The sequence below is a fragment of the Aulostomus chinensis genome, chromosome 22, assembly GCF_037954235.1.
Source record: "Aulostomus chinensis isolate RoL2024-O1b breed Wild chromosome 22, RoL_Achi_v1.0, whole genome shotgun sequence".
NCBI lineage: Eukaryota > Metazoa > Chordata > Actinopteri > Syngnathiformes > Aulostomidae > Aulostomus > Aulostomus chinensis.
In genome coordinates this window covers 2,141,880-2,157,003 of record NC_141341.1, presented here as the reverse complement: position 1 = coordinate 2,157,003, position 15,124 = coordinate 2,141,880, and the positions used below count along the sequence as shown (strand labels likewise).

The 15,124-nt window shown below is 48.8% G+C and overlaps 2 protein-coding genes across 7 annotated transcripts; one reads left to right on the top strand and one right to left on the bottom strand.

Moving 5' to 3' along the window:
- Positions 1 to 783: 783 nt before the first annotated feature.
- Positions 784 to 4,785, bottom strand: rnmt (RNA (guanine-7-) methyltransferase). Of its 4 annotated transcripts, none has more exons than XM_086193439.1 (11): positions 4,655 to 4,785; positions 3,425 to 3,657; positions 3,191 to 3,320; positions 2,936 to 3,061; positions 2,655 to 2,770; positions 2,391 to 2,572; positions 2,086 to 2,250; positions 1,742 to 1,859; positions 1,126 to 1,227; positions 1,014 to 1,047; positions 784 to 930 (listed from the first exon to the last, which is right to left on the bottom strand). In XM_086193439.1, the coding sequence occupies exons 2-11, from the start codon at positions 3,647 to 3,649 to the stop codon at positions 893 to 895; spliced, it is 1,236 nt and encodes a 411-aa protein (XP_086049565.1). In that variant the 5' UTR covers positions 3,650 to 3,657; positions 4,655 to 4,785; the 3' UTR covers positions 784 to 892. The 4 variants fall into 4 exon arrangements, with proteins under 4 accessions (XP_086049565.1, XP_086049563.1, XP_086049564.1 ...); XM_086193437.1 differs by lacking the exon at positions 4,655 to 4,785 and adding an exon at positions 4,211 to 4,646; XM_086193438.1 differs by lacking the exon at positions 4,655 to 4,785 and adding an exon at positions 4,470 to 4,646.
- LOC147240298 (uncharacterized) lies at positions 4,768 to 13,365 on the top strand. 3 transcript variants are annotated; one of them, XM_086193561.1, is made up of 10 exons: positions 4,768 to 4,959; positions 8,401 to 8,502; positions 9,107 to 9,168; positions 9,513 to 9,539; positions 9,614 to 9,646; positions 9,838 to 9,870; positions 10,609 to 10,638; positions 11,263 to 11,292; positions 11,744 to 11,779; positions 12,918 to 13,365. In XM_086193561.1, exons 2-10 carry the CDS (start codon positions 8,492 to 8,494, stop codon positions 13,127 to 13,129), a joined length of 474 nt encoding a protein of 157 aa, XP_086049687.1. In that variant the 5' UTR covers positions 4,768 to 4,959; positions 8,401 to 8,491; the 3' UTR covers positions 13,130 to 13,365. The 3 variants fall into 3 exon arrangements, with proteins under 3 accessions (XP_086049687.1, XP_086049686.1, XP_086049688.1); XM_086193560.1 differs by lacking the exon at positions 4,768 to 4,959 and adding an exon at positions 7,996 to 8,282; XM_086193562.1 differs by lacking the exons at positions 4,768 to 4,959; positions 9,614 to 9,646 and adding an exon at positions 7,996 to 8,282.
- Positions 13,366 to 15,124: the final 1,759 nt, after the last annotated feature.

Sequence of the window (15,124 nt, the reverse complement as noted above, 5' to 3'; positions counted from 1 at the left end):
AGGAGCAGCTCTCCCGTGTGTGATTGAAAAGCTCTGGGCTCAGTTTGACCTTTGACCTCTCCGTGAATGCTACCAGTTAATCTAACAGCGATGGCAGCATCACGCAGCTGTGGTATGTGGTGGCCAGCAGCTCCACTATGGATGATTTGGTCCAGCCTGGTGATGGGACATGGAGGGCTGGGAGGTGAGCCTGCAGGCGGCTGTTAGTGGGCCCCAGGCCCCCACCACAAGGCCCTCCTGCTGAACCTGCTGACCTTGCTATATCGCTCAGTTACAGGAAACAGTTCCTGCCGATTCCTTGAGATGCAGGTCATCTCTGAAGACATGAACGTGCATTCGTTTGGTTCTTTTATCTGTACATTATGTGCTTCCTTTGATTGTAGCTCCACCTGGTGGTCACCATGTGCAGTTTTTGTCCCCACAAAGATCCTTTATGTTCTTGAAGTTGTTCTTCATAACTGAGCAGCAGGAGATGAGAGTGAAGCAGTTTGGACTCAGGAGTTTGGAAAAGTGCGTCTGGCACATTTTCCAGTTTTTATATCAGATTCATGTTCACTCAGAGAACCCGGAATATCATGTTTCCACTAAGATGTTCCACGCTAGAGCTGAGCGCCGGAACACACTTCACTAGATCACAGCGCTGGCCAGTTTTATCGAAGGTGGAGAAAAACAGAGCTAAAAACAAACAAAATCTGCTGATGTAAAAGTTTAAACGTCATTTCAGATCAGGTGTGTTTTTCTTTCTCAGGATTCAAACGTGCAAATAGAGACGAGGGACAGAAGCATCGGACCGGAGTTTTAATTCATCTTTACAGCAACAAACTTTATCAAACGCGACGCCAGAGGAGAAACATGAACAGCACTCAGGAGCTGAGGGTGCTCTGTGTCAGCATCAGGACAGCTTCTGGAAGACGAATAGCAGGTAGACACCTGGGGAGAGACGAGCACATGGGGTCACACCTGAGCTGCTGCTGCCCCCCCGCCCCCACACGTTACCTGAAGAGGAAACTTACTGGTGGCCTCCCACTCCGACCTGCTCAGAGTTCCCTGCACACAACAAACACACGCAGCTGTTAGACGTACGGGCGGAACAGGACTGAGGACGTGTGCCGTCAGCTGACCCACCAGTGGTAGTTTGACTCTGCCTCTGGCGCAGTGCTCTTTAGCGTGTCGGTACTCTCCGCTGGTGTCAGTGGCCTGCTGCCCTCTGTCCTCACAGGGAAACGGCTGGAACACAACAAACGAGTCAGCGTGCTGTCAGACGGAGGAGAAGTTGCTTCGTCCAAAGTTTCAAACACACTTTCTGGACGCTCGGAGGAAAGCCAGCGAGCAGCGATCGCATGTTCGGATAAATTTCTGACATGTTAGAAATGTTTGTTGGCTGGAGAACCGAGTAGCTAAGCTCTGGCAGATAGCATCACCATTAGCCTGTGAGCTAACGTCGACCGGCTCAGGAACGTTGGTGTCTGTCTGTGACCAACGCCTCCAGTAGGGAGGCCACGCCCCCTCACTCTACGTGGAGCCGCTGCCAATCAAATCATCCAACCGGACAGAAATTGTTGTTTCTGTTGTTTGCTTTTGTACTCGGCGGCTGCGGCTCCATGGTGGCCCGTGAGGTCAGACCTGACGTCATCAGCGCACAAACCACCACATGCTAAAGTGCTCAGACTAAGGAGGCGCTGCTCGCCAGGCGCGAGGGCGGCAAATCAGGACGGACTATCGGCTGGAAATGGCCGTTTACCTCCAGAGCCATCATCTTCATCAACAGGCTGCGATGATGGTCCTTCTTCACTTTTTCGTCAAAGAACTCAGAGAACCTTTGTTTCATCACCAAACGCATGTTGTAGCGCTTCGCCATCCTGCCACCAAGACAAAGACCCGTCAGAGAGGAGACAGCAGAGTCAACACAGCCGTCTCCAGGGACACGTGCGGTCGTAAAGGAGCCACGTGGGTTCGTTAAGGTGATGATGTCATTGAATGTGCAGCACTTTTCCCGGGGCTGTGAAGCCCAGCAGCTCTCAGCCAGAGAAAAAACACAAGTGGACAAAAGGTCTGGACGCCGGAGTCGGTCTGCGTCAAACTTACTCTTCCAATAGAGGAAAGTAGACGAGGAACTCGGGAACATTGACGACTTCCTCCAGGCTGAAGTGATACTGACAGCCGAAGAGAGGATAAACGCCCCGGGACTGGAAGGTGACGTTAAAAACTTCATTTCCAAACGACAGCGAGTCCGACGCCTCCAAACGCTTCCTGCACAGAAGAAACACCGGCGTCCCTGAAACAACTGCAGCCACAGCGATTCGTCACTTGGTCGTTACGCAGTTACGTTCCCTCTCAGCTTCCTGTCAGGGCGCAGCAGGAAACAGAGAGGTCAGGATGTTCAAACTTACACGAGCTCAAAGGCGTCCGGCGTGGTTCCGACGAAGTAGCCTCCAGGCCTGAGGCGCTCGCAGGCGTTCCTCAGCATCATGTCGGCCTTCTGCTCGCTCTCGAACGAGTAGTGATACACAAACTGACAGCTGCAGACGTCAAACATCATCTCTGGGTCGTCCAGCTTCTCAGACAACACCTCCTGCCCGGCAGGTCAAAGGTCAGCCAGGGTCAAAGCAAAGACTTTGGTACAGTGACATCATAGAGAGGAGCCACTGCTCTACCTTTGTACAGTCGGCGGTGATAAACTGAGCACTGAAGATTTTCTCGTTCGTGTGACTTCTCCTCTTCATCTCCTCGTAGCGGCTCTCACACTGCTCCACGGACACGGCGGCGATATCTGCAACAGAAAGGGGCGGATCAGCTGCACGCCGTGGCGCTGTGACATCATCCAGGTCAGGCTCCAAATCAGGAACAAAGCTAAATCAGTTGTTCGTCACCCAGGAAGAGGACAGTTTATCAATCATAAACTGAACATCAATCAATCATCAAAAGCATTGATCACCTGCACAGACCAGGTGACTGATCGCTCCTCTCCTCCACTTCAGCAGGTCGCCTCCTTTCCCACAGCCGAGGTCCAGCACAGACACCTGCCGGTGCCCCGCCCCCCGCACCTTCTCCAAGATCTCACCTGTCCATCAATCCGCTGTCATCAATACATGGATGAACACTGACGGAGACCCCACATTACCCACAATGCCCCTCTACTCAGATGCTAATGTAGCCTGCTAGCGTGACACACTGATCAGTGACAGGTTACCGATCAGGACGCTCTTCAGCCAGTTGTTGAAGTTCCTCATGAAGAAGATTCGACTTTGGCTCCGAGCAGCCAGACCGACTTCCTGCAGCCGGTTGTAGTGACTCGCCACCTTCACGCTGTGGTCAGTCGCCTTACGCAACAAACACACACACGCACGCACACACACGTAACGCTGTGGTCAGTACTCGGACACCTCTCACACACACAGAGCAACGGTTGAACATGTTTGTGTACCAGCTTCTTGGTGGGGGGCGCCTCCTCGTCATCATCACGTGTTCTCTTCTTCTGCTCCTCGTCATCATCACGTGTTCTCTTCTTCTGCTCCTCGTCATCATCACGTGTTCTCTTCTTCTGCTCCTCGTCATCCTCGTGTGTTCTCTTCATCGCCTCCTCTTCATCCTCGTATGTTTTTCGTCTGTCTCCATCCGCCTTCACTGTGTCGGTTCTGCAGGGTTCCATGTTTCAGCCTGGACACCAACACACACACACACTCACGTTATACCTGGTGCACAGAGTGGGAAGTTCTGCGACTGTGAGGATGAACTTAGAACGGTTCTAAGAGCTCATCGTGTGACTGAAGAAGCCACAGCTAATGTGGTTGTGTTGAGTGAAGAAATGGAGAACCGAGGCCAGCAGAACTGTTTGACAGAAAATCACAGAACCAAAATGTTCTTTTATGGACTGTTGTGGAATCATGAGCCACCCGGACCCTTCAGGATGTAAGACCAAGAGAACAGAACCTGGAGAACACACAAGCAGATCGGAACCTGAAGAACACATCCAGACCAGAACCTGGGGGACACAACCAGATCAGAACCAGGGGAACACGACTGGAACAGGAACTGAAGAACTGTTGCTGAGTAAAAACTCGCCAGATCTGATAAAGAACATCCTGAACACAGAGAACTGATGTTCCTGAGGTGCTTAGCTGATATGCCGGGTTCTAAGGCTAGTGGCTTCACGAACATAAGTGACGTCATTAAACAGGTGAAGCGGAAGCGCTGCCGAGGGCGTTATTACCGGCTTTTATCCGCTTTATTGCTTTTGCATTAGCGTCATCCGCGTTTCTTCAGCTGTGCATCGGAGTGTCGCTAGCTGTTAGCTGCTAGCCGCTAGCACGCTCGCTGTCGCTCATGAAACAGCGCTATTCGGCGTCCGAGATCTACCGGAACCACCGGAACCGAAAACGAGCCACGACTGGGCTCGATCTGCGTGACTGAAACCAACAAAAAACTTGGTCAAAACTATTAAAATTAACAACAAATCACAAGACACTCACGCCGTCCTGCAAACACCACGCATGCGCACTAGCAGGCTCTTGGGTTTATATGCGTCAACTGCGTCACAGTTCCGGCAGCATGGCCAAAATGCGAGAACGGCCAGAGGAGCTCCAGCCGGGTTGAACACAAACTCTGATTCACACCAGAAACACAATCGGGGTCGTGGATTAGAATCTGAAATCACCAGCAGTGTGACGTATTCTGATGACGTATTCTGATGACGTATGTGTCTTCACTCCAGTTTCCAATAGAAGCTACGTTTGCTCGTGGCGATTTACACCTGCTTCGATCCTCTCTCTCTCTCTCTCTCTCTCTCTCTCTCTCTCTCTCTCTCTCTCTCTCTCTCTCTCTCTCTCTCACACACACACACAATGAACGAGGGTCTGTTGCCTGCAGTTGCTCCGGTCTTCCACCAGGCGGAGCCGCGGGGACCGAGCTGTGGAGAGACGCGCCAGTAAAGGTCTGGTCCGAATGCCGAAAACCTTCCCAGTGAGCCAAAGTCACGTGTTTGACCAGTTAATGTTTCGTTTCCCTTCACAAAATTATTATTGTTGTTATTGTTGTTCTTCTTATTATTAGTCACTTTATCTCTAACTGTTTCAACCGAGTTCTCTTCAGTTATTCATTCATTCATTCATTCATTCTCTTTATTTATTCAAATAATTTCCTTTTTTTTCCATGAAGATCGTTTTCCCCTTCCTGGCCTTAATATTTCAGTTCAGGTTTAACAGGAGTTGACATGATAAGAGCATCGTTACCATGGAAACGGATCGCATGAGGAACACAAATGACGTTTCTTTGAGATACACAACTGATACCAAATCTGTGTGTGTGTGTGTGCATACACATGTACGGCCCATGTCCTTTACTGACCACACCTTATTTAGAGGGCGGCCCGGTGGAGCAGTGGTCCTCCCTGTGGCCCCCAGCAAGAAGGTTGTGGGTGGAGCCCCGGCTGCAGCACGGGGTCTTTCTGGGTGAGTCTCCATGTTCTCCCTGTTCCTGCTGGGTTCTCTCTGGTACTCCAGCTTCCTCCACAGTCCAAAGACATCAAGAGGGACCAGGTTAATCCAGACTCTAAATTGACCGTAGGCGTGGCTGGGAGAGCCAATGGTTGTCTGTCTCTATGTGTTGGCCCTGCCATGGACTGGTGACCTGTCCAGGGTGAACCCCGCCTCTCCCCCCTAGCCGCTGTGATAGGCTCCACCCCCGCGACCCTTAACAGAAAGGAATAAGCGGAAGATGACGACCTTATTTCGACCGTGACATCCTACATAGACCACATCCTTCGCAGACCACGTCCTTCGTAGACCATGTCCTTCGTAGACCAAATCCTTCATAGACCACATCCTTCATAGACCATGTCCTTCATAGACCACATCCTTCATAGACCATGTCCCTCATAGACCACATCCCTCATAGACCACATCCTTCATAGACCAAATCCCTCATAGACCACATCCTTCATAGACCAAATCCTTCATAGACCACATCCTTCATAGACCACATCCTCCAAAGATCGTATCCTTTGTAGACTACATCCTTCATAGACCACATCCTTCATCGACCAAATCCTTCATAGACCAAATCCTTCATAGACCACATCCTTCATAGACCAAATCCTTCATAGACCAAATCCCTCATAGACCAAATCCTTCATAGACCACATCCTTCATAGACCACATCCTTCATCGACCAAATCCTTCATAGACCAAATCCCTCATAGACCAAATCCTTCATAGACCACATCCTTCATAGACCACATCCTTCATAGACCACATCCTTCATAGACCACATCCTTCATAGACCAAATCCTTCATAGACCACATCCTTCATAGACCAAATCCCTCATAGACCAAATCCTTCATAGACCACATCCTCCAAAGATCATATCCTTTGTAGACCACATTAATCTACGAATTGTCATCTTTGCGTCTCTGTTGTCACGTGTTGGTCTCTAATGTCTGTCACGCTCCCACGTGTCCTCTTCCGTCCCCGCTGGTCTTCACATCTGTATGACTCTAGTTCATGATGGCGGCCGTGGTGCTCACCTGTCTGTCTCTGGTATCTAATGGTCCTGGTACCTGATCTGTCTGGTAAACCACCTTGGAGCGATAAGCGACGTTCTGTGTCCTACAGTCGTCCTCTGTTCAGGTGTGCGGCCTCAGACAGACGGACGGACTGAGGACGGAGGGACGGATTCATGGCTGGAGGCTCTATAAACATGTAAATGTGACCTTACAGTGTTTCAAAGCCGCCCGGCCGGCTGAATGGAGCAGCGCTGCTTTAAAAAGCTTCTTCTGCCGCACACTCGGCTCTCAGCTTACACGGAGACGTTTCCAGACAGAGGACGCTTTGATGGTGAAATACCAGTGACGGCGATGCGGAGGATAAACCTGCCTTATGATGGACACACTCCCGACTTCTGTCCAATAAAAGTTGACACGGATCTGATGTGTTTCATAAAGTCAGCATGTCAAAATAGTCAGAGGAAGCTGATTAATGAAATTCCTGCGGTGGCAAGCGCCGAGGGCAGAGCGGGGGTCCTGGCCCGTTTGCTCCTGGGTTAGACCAACCTTCAAAGAACCTCTTGTTAGCAGCTGGTTAGCGACAGCGTCTGTGTCTCTTTAGAACGTCTTTGAAGACCAGGCTATGAGAACTGGGACAGAACCAAACTGAACTACACTGGACACCTGGATTAAGTTTTAGACCCTAATTTCAGTAGAGACGGGGAACAACCAGGACTGACGTCTGCAGAGGTTCAGGTTCCACGAGACGCCTCATTGTTCTGCTCTGATTGTTCCTTGGGTTCTATCAGAGGGTCCAGTGTTCTGATGTAACACAACCTGCTGCTAATGTAATCACGCTAATGTTGCAGGGGGATTCCCTGTGTGTGTGTGTGTGTGTGTGTGTGTGTGTGTGTGTGTGTGTGTGTGTGTTCTTGTACTTGCTACATATTGAGGACTTGAGTATGTATTTAACGAACAGAGTGAGGACATTTTAGCCGGTCCTCACATTTTCAAAGGACCGTTTGAAGGTCGTCTTGGTTTTAGGGTCAGAATTAGGTTTGGGGTCAGGGGTCAGGTCGGATTACATCAATGAAAGTCCTCACAAAGTTATAGGTACAAGGGTGTGTGTGTGTGTTCACTTGGTTTCTGTTCCCTGTTGGAGACCTTTTTTCTGGTACGAACACGAACCTCATCAGGTCCTCTCGCCCTCATGGGGACCAAAGACCAGTCCTGATCCTCCACAACATGACTTTTTAGTTTTTGCTTAAAGTTTGAGTTCAGGTGAGAACTGAGCTGGGATCAGGATCAGGGTCAGGAACAGGCTTCACATGAATGGACGTCAACGGAACACCCTAACAAGGACAACTGTGCAGACCTGAGTGTGTGTGTGTGTGTGTGTGGTGTGTGTGTGTGTGTGTGTGTGTGTGTGTGTGTGTGTGTGTGTGTTGGGGGGGGGGTAATTTTCCTGCATTCAGACCTTAAAATGATTCACAATATTTCACCCTCAACTGTGACATCGTGGTGGTGGAGCCGCCATCATTTCTCCGTCCTGCCCACCATGAACAATTCAAGGTCAAGTTTCTTGCTCAAGGACACTTGGACAGTGGGACCAGAGGAGCTGGGGACCCAGAGATCAGGCCTGAGCTGCCCCCCCAGACACAGACGGAGGGATGTTAGGACGAGTTTTGCCTGAAAATGTGGGATCAAAACATCAAAGTTATTCTTTTGTGTCCTTTTGTGGTTCCTGAGGCCAGAACGTCTCTAGAAGCATTGGAACTTTCAAGGAGTCGCAGGTCTTCACAGGTGTCACATTAATACCCACCTGAGTCGTCTTCACCTCCTGCTGAAACCTGAACTCTCTCTCCCCCTCTCTCTCCCTCTTGCTCCCCCCCCCCCCCCCCCCTCGGTGGCATTTGGGCAGATATATAAACTGCGGTGCCAGAAGCTCCCAGCCAGATGCTCGCTGTGCTACTGTCACGCTGATTGTGGGACCCGTCTGACCTCACGGCGCCATGCTCACCAGGTACGTCCACGCGCATCTCTGTCAGTCTGGGATGCTCTTAACATAGGTAGGCATCCCACAATGCAACACTCCACCAACATGGAGGAGGAGACAGAAGCAAGAACCAGATAGTCCCTGTTTTCAGTACCAGGAGAGAGTATAGTGAGTTGGAGTGTGTGTCAGTCATTCTCATCTGCTTCAGCTGGAGGTCAAAGGTCAACTTTGATTTGATCGTCTGATATTGAAGTGTGTCACTGGCATGCTAGCATTAGCATTTCTACCTCAACAAACCACCAAGCAAAAGCACGATGTTCCTGATTCCTGTCATTACTTGACACCTGAAATGAGTGCAGCAGTAGAACAGCATCGCCGTTCCTCTGAAACTCAGAGGAGAACCCATCAAAAGAACAGAAAAAAGGTGGAAGCTGGCGACTCCTCCCAAGTGTTCGTAGCATAGATGCTGTAGAGGCCACCATCTAGTGGATGGATGGTAGTACTGCAGATGTAACATGGTAACAGGAGGCAGCTGTTGGGAGGCTCAGAGAGGCCATGGGGGCCACTGAGGCCACGGGGGCCACTGAGGCCACATGGGCCCTCAGATTGAATGGTTGTGTTTGTGTTGCAGGAACGTTGTTTTTCTGTTCTCATTGTTGGTCCTGCTGGTGGAGGGAGACCTTGACTCCGGAGGTGAGACAGTATTCTGGTCCCAACTAATGTCAGTAGGTTCAGGAGGGAACGTTCTCTACATCCTGAGCCATTACAGAACATCGGGGTTCATTCTTAAACCTGCATTTTTTTGGCTCTGAAAGTTCTGTTGTTCTAAGTTCCCTGTATAACTTGGGAGAACATTCAGTTTTAATGATTATATGGCCAAACCACAATGAGGTCTTCTGAGATGTAAAGGAAATGTTCCCGTATGGTTCTCTGCAGGCGATAGAAAAACGTTCCCTGATCTAATTCAAACCAATCTGACACGTGAACAACTTTTCTGATTCCTTAACGTGAGTTTTAAACGCCTGATGTGTTTGCAGATGCTGGACTTCAAGCCACGCCCACAGGTAAATCGCCGCTGTCTGTCTCTCATCACTCGCACGTTCCCCGTCTCTGTCTCACCTGCTTCTCTCCTGTCAAGATAAAGACTCGACATCCGATGAGGCTCCAACAGGTGAGTTTGTTACCTGGAGAGATTTGAAGCTGTGGGGGTGACATGGTAAAAGAACCTGTCCGCTCAAACCTCCCGTGGAACTCGTGACGTAGTTGCTGGGAAACGGCGTGTTCACGTTCCTCCAGTCTGACCATGAAAATGAGTTTGGTCGAATGAAGTTTGAGGACTCAACTTTGTTCTTGTTGTTTCAGAAAGTTTGACCACCGTGTCTCCTGATCAGCCCGGTGAGGCCTGACACTGCAGAACATCTGAAGGAGGGAGGAGTCGGACACAAACCTAGAACATAGAACTCTGCTCTGGTTGATAATGAGTCTCATAGATGGATGGGTGTTACACAGCAGCCAAAATAGTCCAATGTAACAGTTCTAACCCCCCAGTCGGTGCTAGAACTGCTGGATTGGGCATTAGGGCAAGTTCCAGCTTTAAAACACCTAACTTAGTTCACAGTTTGTACTACCACCAGTTGAAGGGTTCCACCAGCTGAAATAGTTCCAGCATGGTTCCAGGAGGACAGTCCTCCGTAAAGGAGCGTCGAACGCGTTCCCCACAGTTGATCCCCCTTTCACATTTATGTGGACATTCTTAGAAATGTTCTTTGGAGTTCTTCAAATGCGAGGGGAACTTTTCAGAGAACAGGACACTCTAGGCAGGAATATTTCAAAGACACGTTTGCAGAACGTCCTGTCGTTCCACTTATGTCTCTGAAAGCTGTGCAAACTTCTAGGAGGGTGAGGAAGAACCCAAACAGAACCAATCATAAACATCATAGAAAACTGCAGGACTTTCATAACTAAATAGAACGTAGAACTAAATTTGACAGTAGAATGACAACGTGTCTTCCAGAAGGTTCTAAACTAAAGTGCCAAAGAACTGAAGTACTAAGAACCGGATGGTGGAGTCACATGACTTCTCCCTCCGGTTGATTCAAAACATTTAAAGTTCCAACTGGATTTGTGTTTCAGAAACCAGCAGCAGCAGAGAGACGGCAGACGGTGAGACAGCACACCTCCATCATCATCCCTCCATCATCCCTCCATCATCACCCCTCAATCCATTCATCATCCATCCATAATTCATCCAACCATCATCCATCCATCACCCATCCATCATCCATTCATCATCCATCCATCCATCATTCACCCATCCATCATCCATTCATCATCATCATCCATCCATCCCATCACCCATCCATCCATCATTCATCCAACCATCATCCAACCATCACCCATCCATCATCCATCCATCCATCAATCCATCATTCACCCATCCATCATCCATTCATCATCATCATCCATCCATCCCATCACCCATCCATCATCCATTCATCATCATCATCCATCCATTCATCATCATCATCCATCCATCCCACCACCCATCCATCCATCATTCATCCAACCATCCATCCCATCACCCATCCATCATCCATTCATCATCATCCATCCATCCATCCTCTCATCATCCATCCACCATCCATCCATCCATTCATCATCCACCCATTCAAAAGTCCATCCATTCATCCATCCATCTATCCATCACCCATCCATCATCATCCATCCATCTATCCCTCACTCATCCATCATCCATCCAGTTAATTGTAATATTTTGTCTTCCTGCAGCCCCAGCAGCCAATCAGGTGACAGCGGCTGGTACGTCCTGTTTTCTTCTTCTACATCTTGAAAGAAGACAGACTGATCAGGCTGATTTATTCTTTGAGGACATCAAGTGGCTGAAACAGAAATAAAACCTGACCACAGACACGATGAAAACCACAGAAGAAGAATATTCACACCTAGCTGTAGCCACGTGGAGTATGTGTGGTCTGAATACAGGGTGATAAAGTACTGTCGTGTTGTAGACCATTAGCTTAGCTCAGAGTTGCTCACTGGCACCCCCATGTGGCCCCGTGGATGCTGACCGAGACCAGACAAGACAAGTTAAGCTTGAGTGGCGTGACAACCGGAGTGAAACCATCACTGTTGTTTGTTTGTTCATTGTTGCCGTCATCAATCACAGATCCTCCGTCGGCTTCACACACGTTAATGACGCTGGAAGTTACAGCCAATCAAATTAATTTCCTTTCCTGTTTGTCATTTTCAGAAGCTGCAGCTGCAAACAGCGTTGAAGAAGATGATGGTGAGACGGAAACTGGAGGACATGATCACACGATCAGGCTTCCTCATATCCTCCATGTTTATATTCACAACTGTGACAGATGTGGTCGGGAAAATGAAATCACCTGCAAGTAGGAAGTTTTGATGTTTTAGCAGCGATACGATGATGATCAGAACTCATCTGTGGTGTCTCAGGTGATGAAGCTAAAGGAACCTGCTCACTTCCTCCTCCTCCTCCTCCTCTTGTCTGAACACACCTCCATTGTTTTGTTGAGCTTAGTTGCTAGCTTGTTGCTAGCCTAGCTACACACTCATGAGCTGACTTTCAAGGCTTCTTCAATTTCGTCCATCGTCATCTTCCACTTATTCCTTACTAGTAAGGGTCACGGGGGTGGAGCCTATCCCAGTGTCAACGGGCGAGAGGCGGGGTTCACCCTGGACAGGTCGCCAGTCCATCTCAGGGCCAACATAGAGACGAACAACCATTCACACTCACATTCATACCTACGGTCAATTTAGAGTATCAATCAGCCTCGTCCCCAAATTGATGTCTTTGGACGGTGGGAGGAAGCCGGAGTACCAGAGAGAACCCACACAGACATGGGGAGAACATGGAGACTCACACAGAAAGATCCCATGCACAAGCCAGGACTTGAACCTGGAACCTTCTTGCTGTGAGGCCACAGTTCTGACCACTGCAGCACGGTGCAGCCCGGCTTTACATTTACATTTACATCTATGAATGTGTTGGAGTTTGTTGCCCTCTAGTGGATAAAGCTGGAAGCTCATTTCATTTAAGTAGCAGGACGTGGAGGATGCGTTAGTGGTGAGTTGTGAACTCAAGACCCCCCGTCAGACTTCAAAGGTTTTATAATGAATTCATCCGAAATGCTCTGCTGAAAAACCCCTCTGGAACCGCCGTATGTGTCTGGTCATATTAGAAATATCATTTTCATCATGAAAGCTTCGTGTTTGGAGAAGTTAATATGACACAAACGTCCAGATGACAGCAAGAAGATGAATTTCTTATGAAAATCTGTCCAGGACTGAAACAAACACCTGGTCACATGACGTGGCAGAGGAAGTCCACCCGTTAGTCGTCAGTAGATGAATGTGAGCAGCAGACACCCGAACACTTCTCTATTTTCTTTTCCTTGCAGAGGACGAGACTTCAGACTCTGACGAAGGAAGGACGAAGAAGATCAGCTCTCGTTCTGCTAAACGTCAAAGCCCCGCCCTCGCTGCTCAGAGCTCCGCCTTCGCCGCGCAGAGTTCTGCCCTTCTACCCCAGCCGGTCGTACCCCAGCCAAAAGCTCTGGCCAGAAGCCGGGCATCCAAAAGGAGGTCCAGGACCGGCCGGCGTCACATGTGAAACATGACACACGTGTAAACATGTAATCAGGTTCTATATTCACATATACACACGTACTGTAAGAACACGCAACACATCGAGACATCTGATTGGCTGATGATCCTGATTCAAACCAGCTTTATTGGTAACATCTTCAAAGTCGAAGGCTTTTGAGACCTGTTGTGTTTGAGTTCCGTTATGACGTCACAGATGATGCTGTGTTTGTTCCTTTGTCATATTTTAATAAAGTTAACTGAACATGGTGTTCCCTTGACCTCTGACCTCCTGTGACAATAGGCTCAAACACCGAAAATGATCCCAAAAGATACAAATCTATGATGATGTGACATCACTGCTGAGTATCTCTCTGGCTCCGCCCTCCTCCTGCCATAGGCTTATATCACTATGACATCATCTCCAGAGATATGTAACCAGGCCTCTGATTGGTCAGAGAGGAGCATCAATGTGACACAACCAAACCACAATCGCTACTTGCTTTGGGACCAACAGTTCCAGGTGCAGTCCCACCTCTCTCCAGCGCGTCTGAGGGTGGCACTGCGATGCACAAGCTGATGGCGATGCTTCAGGAGGGAGCTCATGTGTCCCTCAGTTTCCCCAATATGGACACATTCTAAACTCTTGACAGGTGTCTTTCATCTTGCAGTTCACGCACACACACACACACACACACACACACACGTGTGCGTGACCTGAATGTTGGTCATGTGACTCTTGCAGGTGCGTCTGGACCATAAATGCATCGTCCAGGGTTTAAGTGGTTAAATGTGTGTTTGTAGTGCTAACGCTCACAAACCAGCCTGGGCGGACGATCGCTGTTTAGATGACAGAAGGCTGAGCGTCCCGTTGCCCTGGCTACCGCATCATTGCATGTAAAAGGGGCGGGACCAAAGCCAACAGACACAAAGAGAACATAACTTCTCATCCAATGGGACGATGAGGGAGAACTGACATGAATCACGCTGTGCACAGACTCTCGGTCCGCCAGCTCCTCATGAACATCCGTCTTGGTCCGGTTTCATCGATTTCAAAGTCTTGAATTCTTTCGTTCGTTTCATCTTCTCACGTAAACAGAAGCTACAAATAAAGTTTGTTTGAACTTTATGGGAACACACAAGCACTTCGTTTGACTGTTTTTCCTCCTCTTGTGAAACGTGTCGTCATCAGTTAAGCACCACTGAATAAGGAGAGCTCATTAGAGGCTGTTAATATGCACACACACACACACACACACACACACACTATTTATTTCTGTCTTTCTTCTAGTGTTTTCCTCCGGTTTTCAGTCTCCTGTCCTCGGTCGACCTCGTTCTTATTGGTCTAACAAATTTGTTAATCAGGAAATGAACCGATGATCAATATCAGTCATGATCAACTGCTCGGTGACAATCGGTTGCGTGAGAACTGAGGTGTGAAGGCAAAGCAGGAAGCTGAACAGCAGGTTGACAAGACGCCTGACAGACGGAACAGAGGCAGAACAATAAACCTGCCTGGCAAGAAAAAATACCTCTGGCTGGTTAAGAAGATTTCCCAGAAGCCATCTGACACAAGGAAACACACACACACGCACGCACACACACACACACACACACACACACTGAGTGCAGCAAGCTGGGGAAACACTTGGAAGCTTTTTAAACGTAAAAATTTTATTTTAATAAATTATGACCACATTTGTCCAGAAATGAATAAACATGGTCTTCATGTGCTACACACGGGAGAGGCAGTTCTAGTGACCTTTAGAGAACCTTTAGAGAACCTTTAGAGAACCTCAGATACAGTATGATGAGGGGGGTTCCCAGCTGAATTGATCTGATACTGAGTATTTCACTAAGAACCTGAGATCTGAGTCAAGAATGAATCCAGAGACATCACTGCAGTTCTTCTGTGTGCTGTGACAGTAGAACCAGGAATGGACTGGAAAGGGGTGTTTTGTTCTTGAGCAGGATACAGTGGCGGTTACCATGGCGAAACCTCATGTTGAGCAGAAGTGTCCTT

What these genes read in the sequence shown, in the direction of transcription:
- rnmt (XM_086193439.1), bottom strand. Translation starts at nt 3,649, where the DNA reads ATGGAACCCTGCAGAACCGACACAGTGAAGGCGGATGGAGACAGACGA. An exon ending in CAGTCACCTGGTCTGTGCAG is followed by an intron (nt 2,771 to 2,935) that starts GTGATCAATGCT and finishes TTTCTGTTGCAG; the next exon opens with ATATCGCCGCCGTGTCCGTG. An exon ending in TCACCGCCGACTGTACAAAG is followed by an intron (nt 2,573 to 2,654) that starts GTAGAGCAGTGG and finishes CCTGCCGGGCAG; the next exon opens with GAGGTGTTGTCTGAGAAGCT.
- LOC147240298 (XM_086193561.1), top strand. An exon ending in ATCCGATGAGGCTCCAACAG is followed by an intron (nt 9,647 to 9,837) that starts GTGAGTTTGTTA and finishes TTGTTGTTTCAG; the next exon opens with AAAGTTTGACCACCGTGTCT. An exon ending in CAGCAGAGAGACGGCAGACG is followed by an intron (nt 10,639 to 11,262) that starts GTGAGACAGCAC and finishes GTCTTCCTGCAG; the next exon opens with CCCCAGCAGCCAATCAGGTG.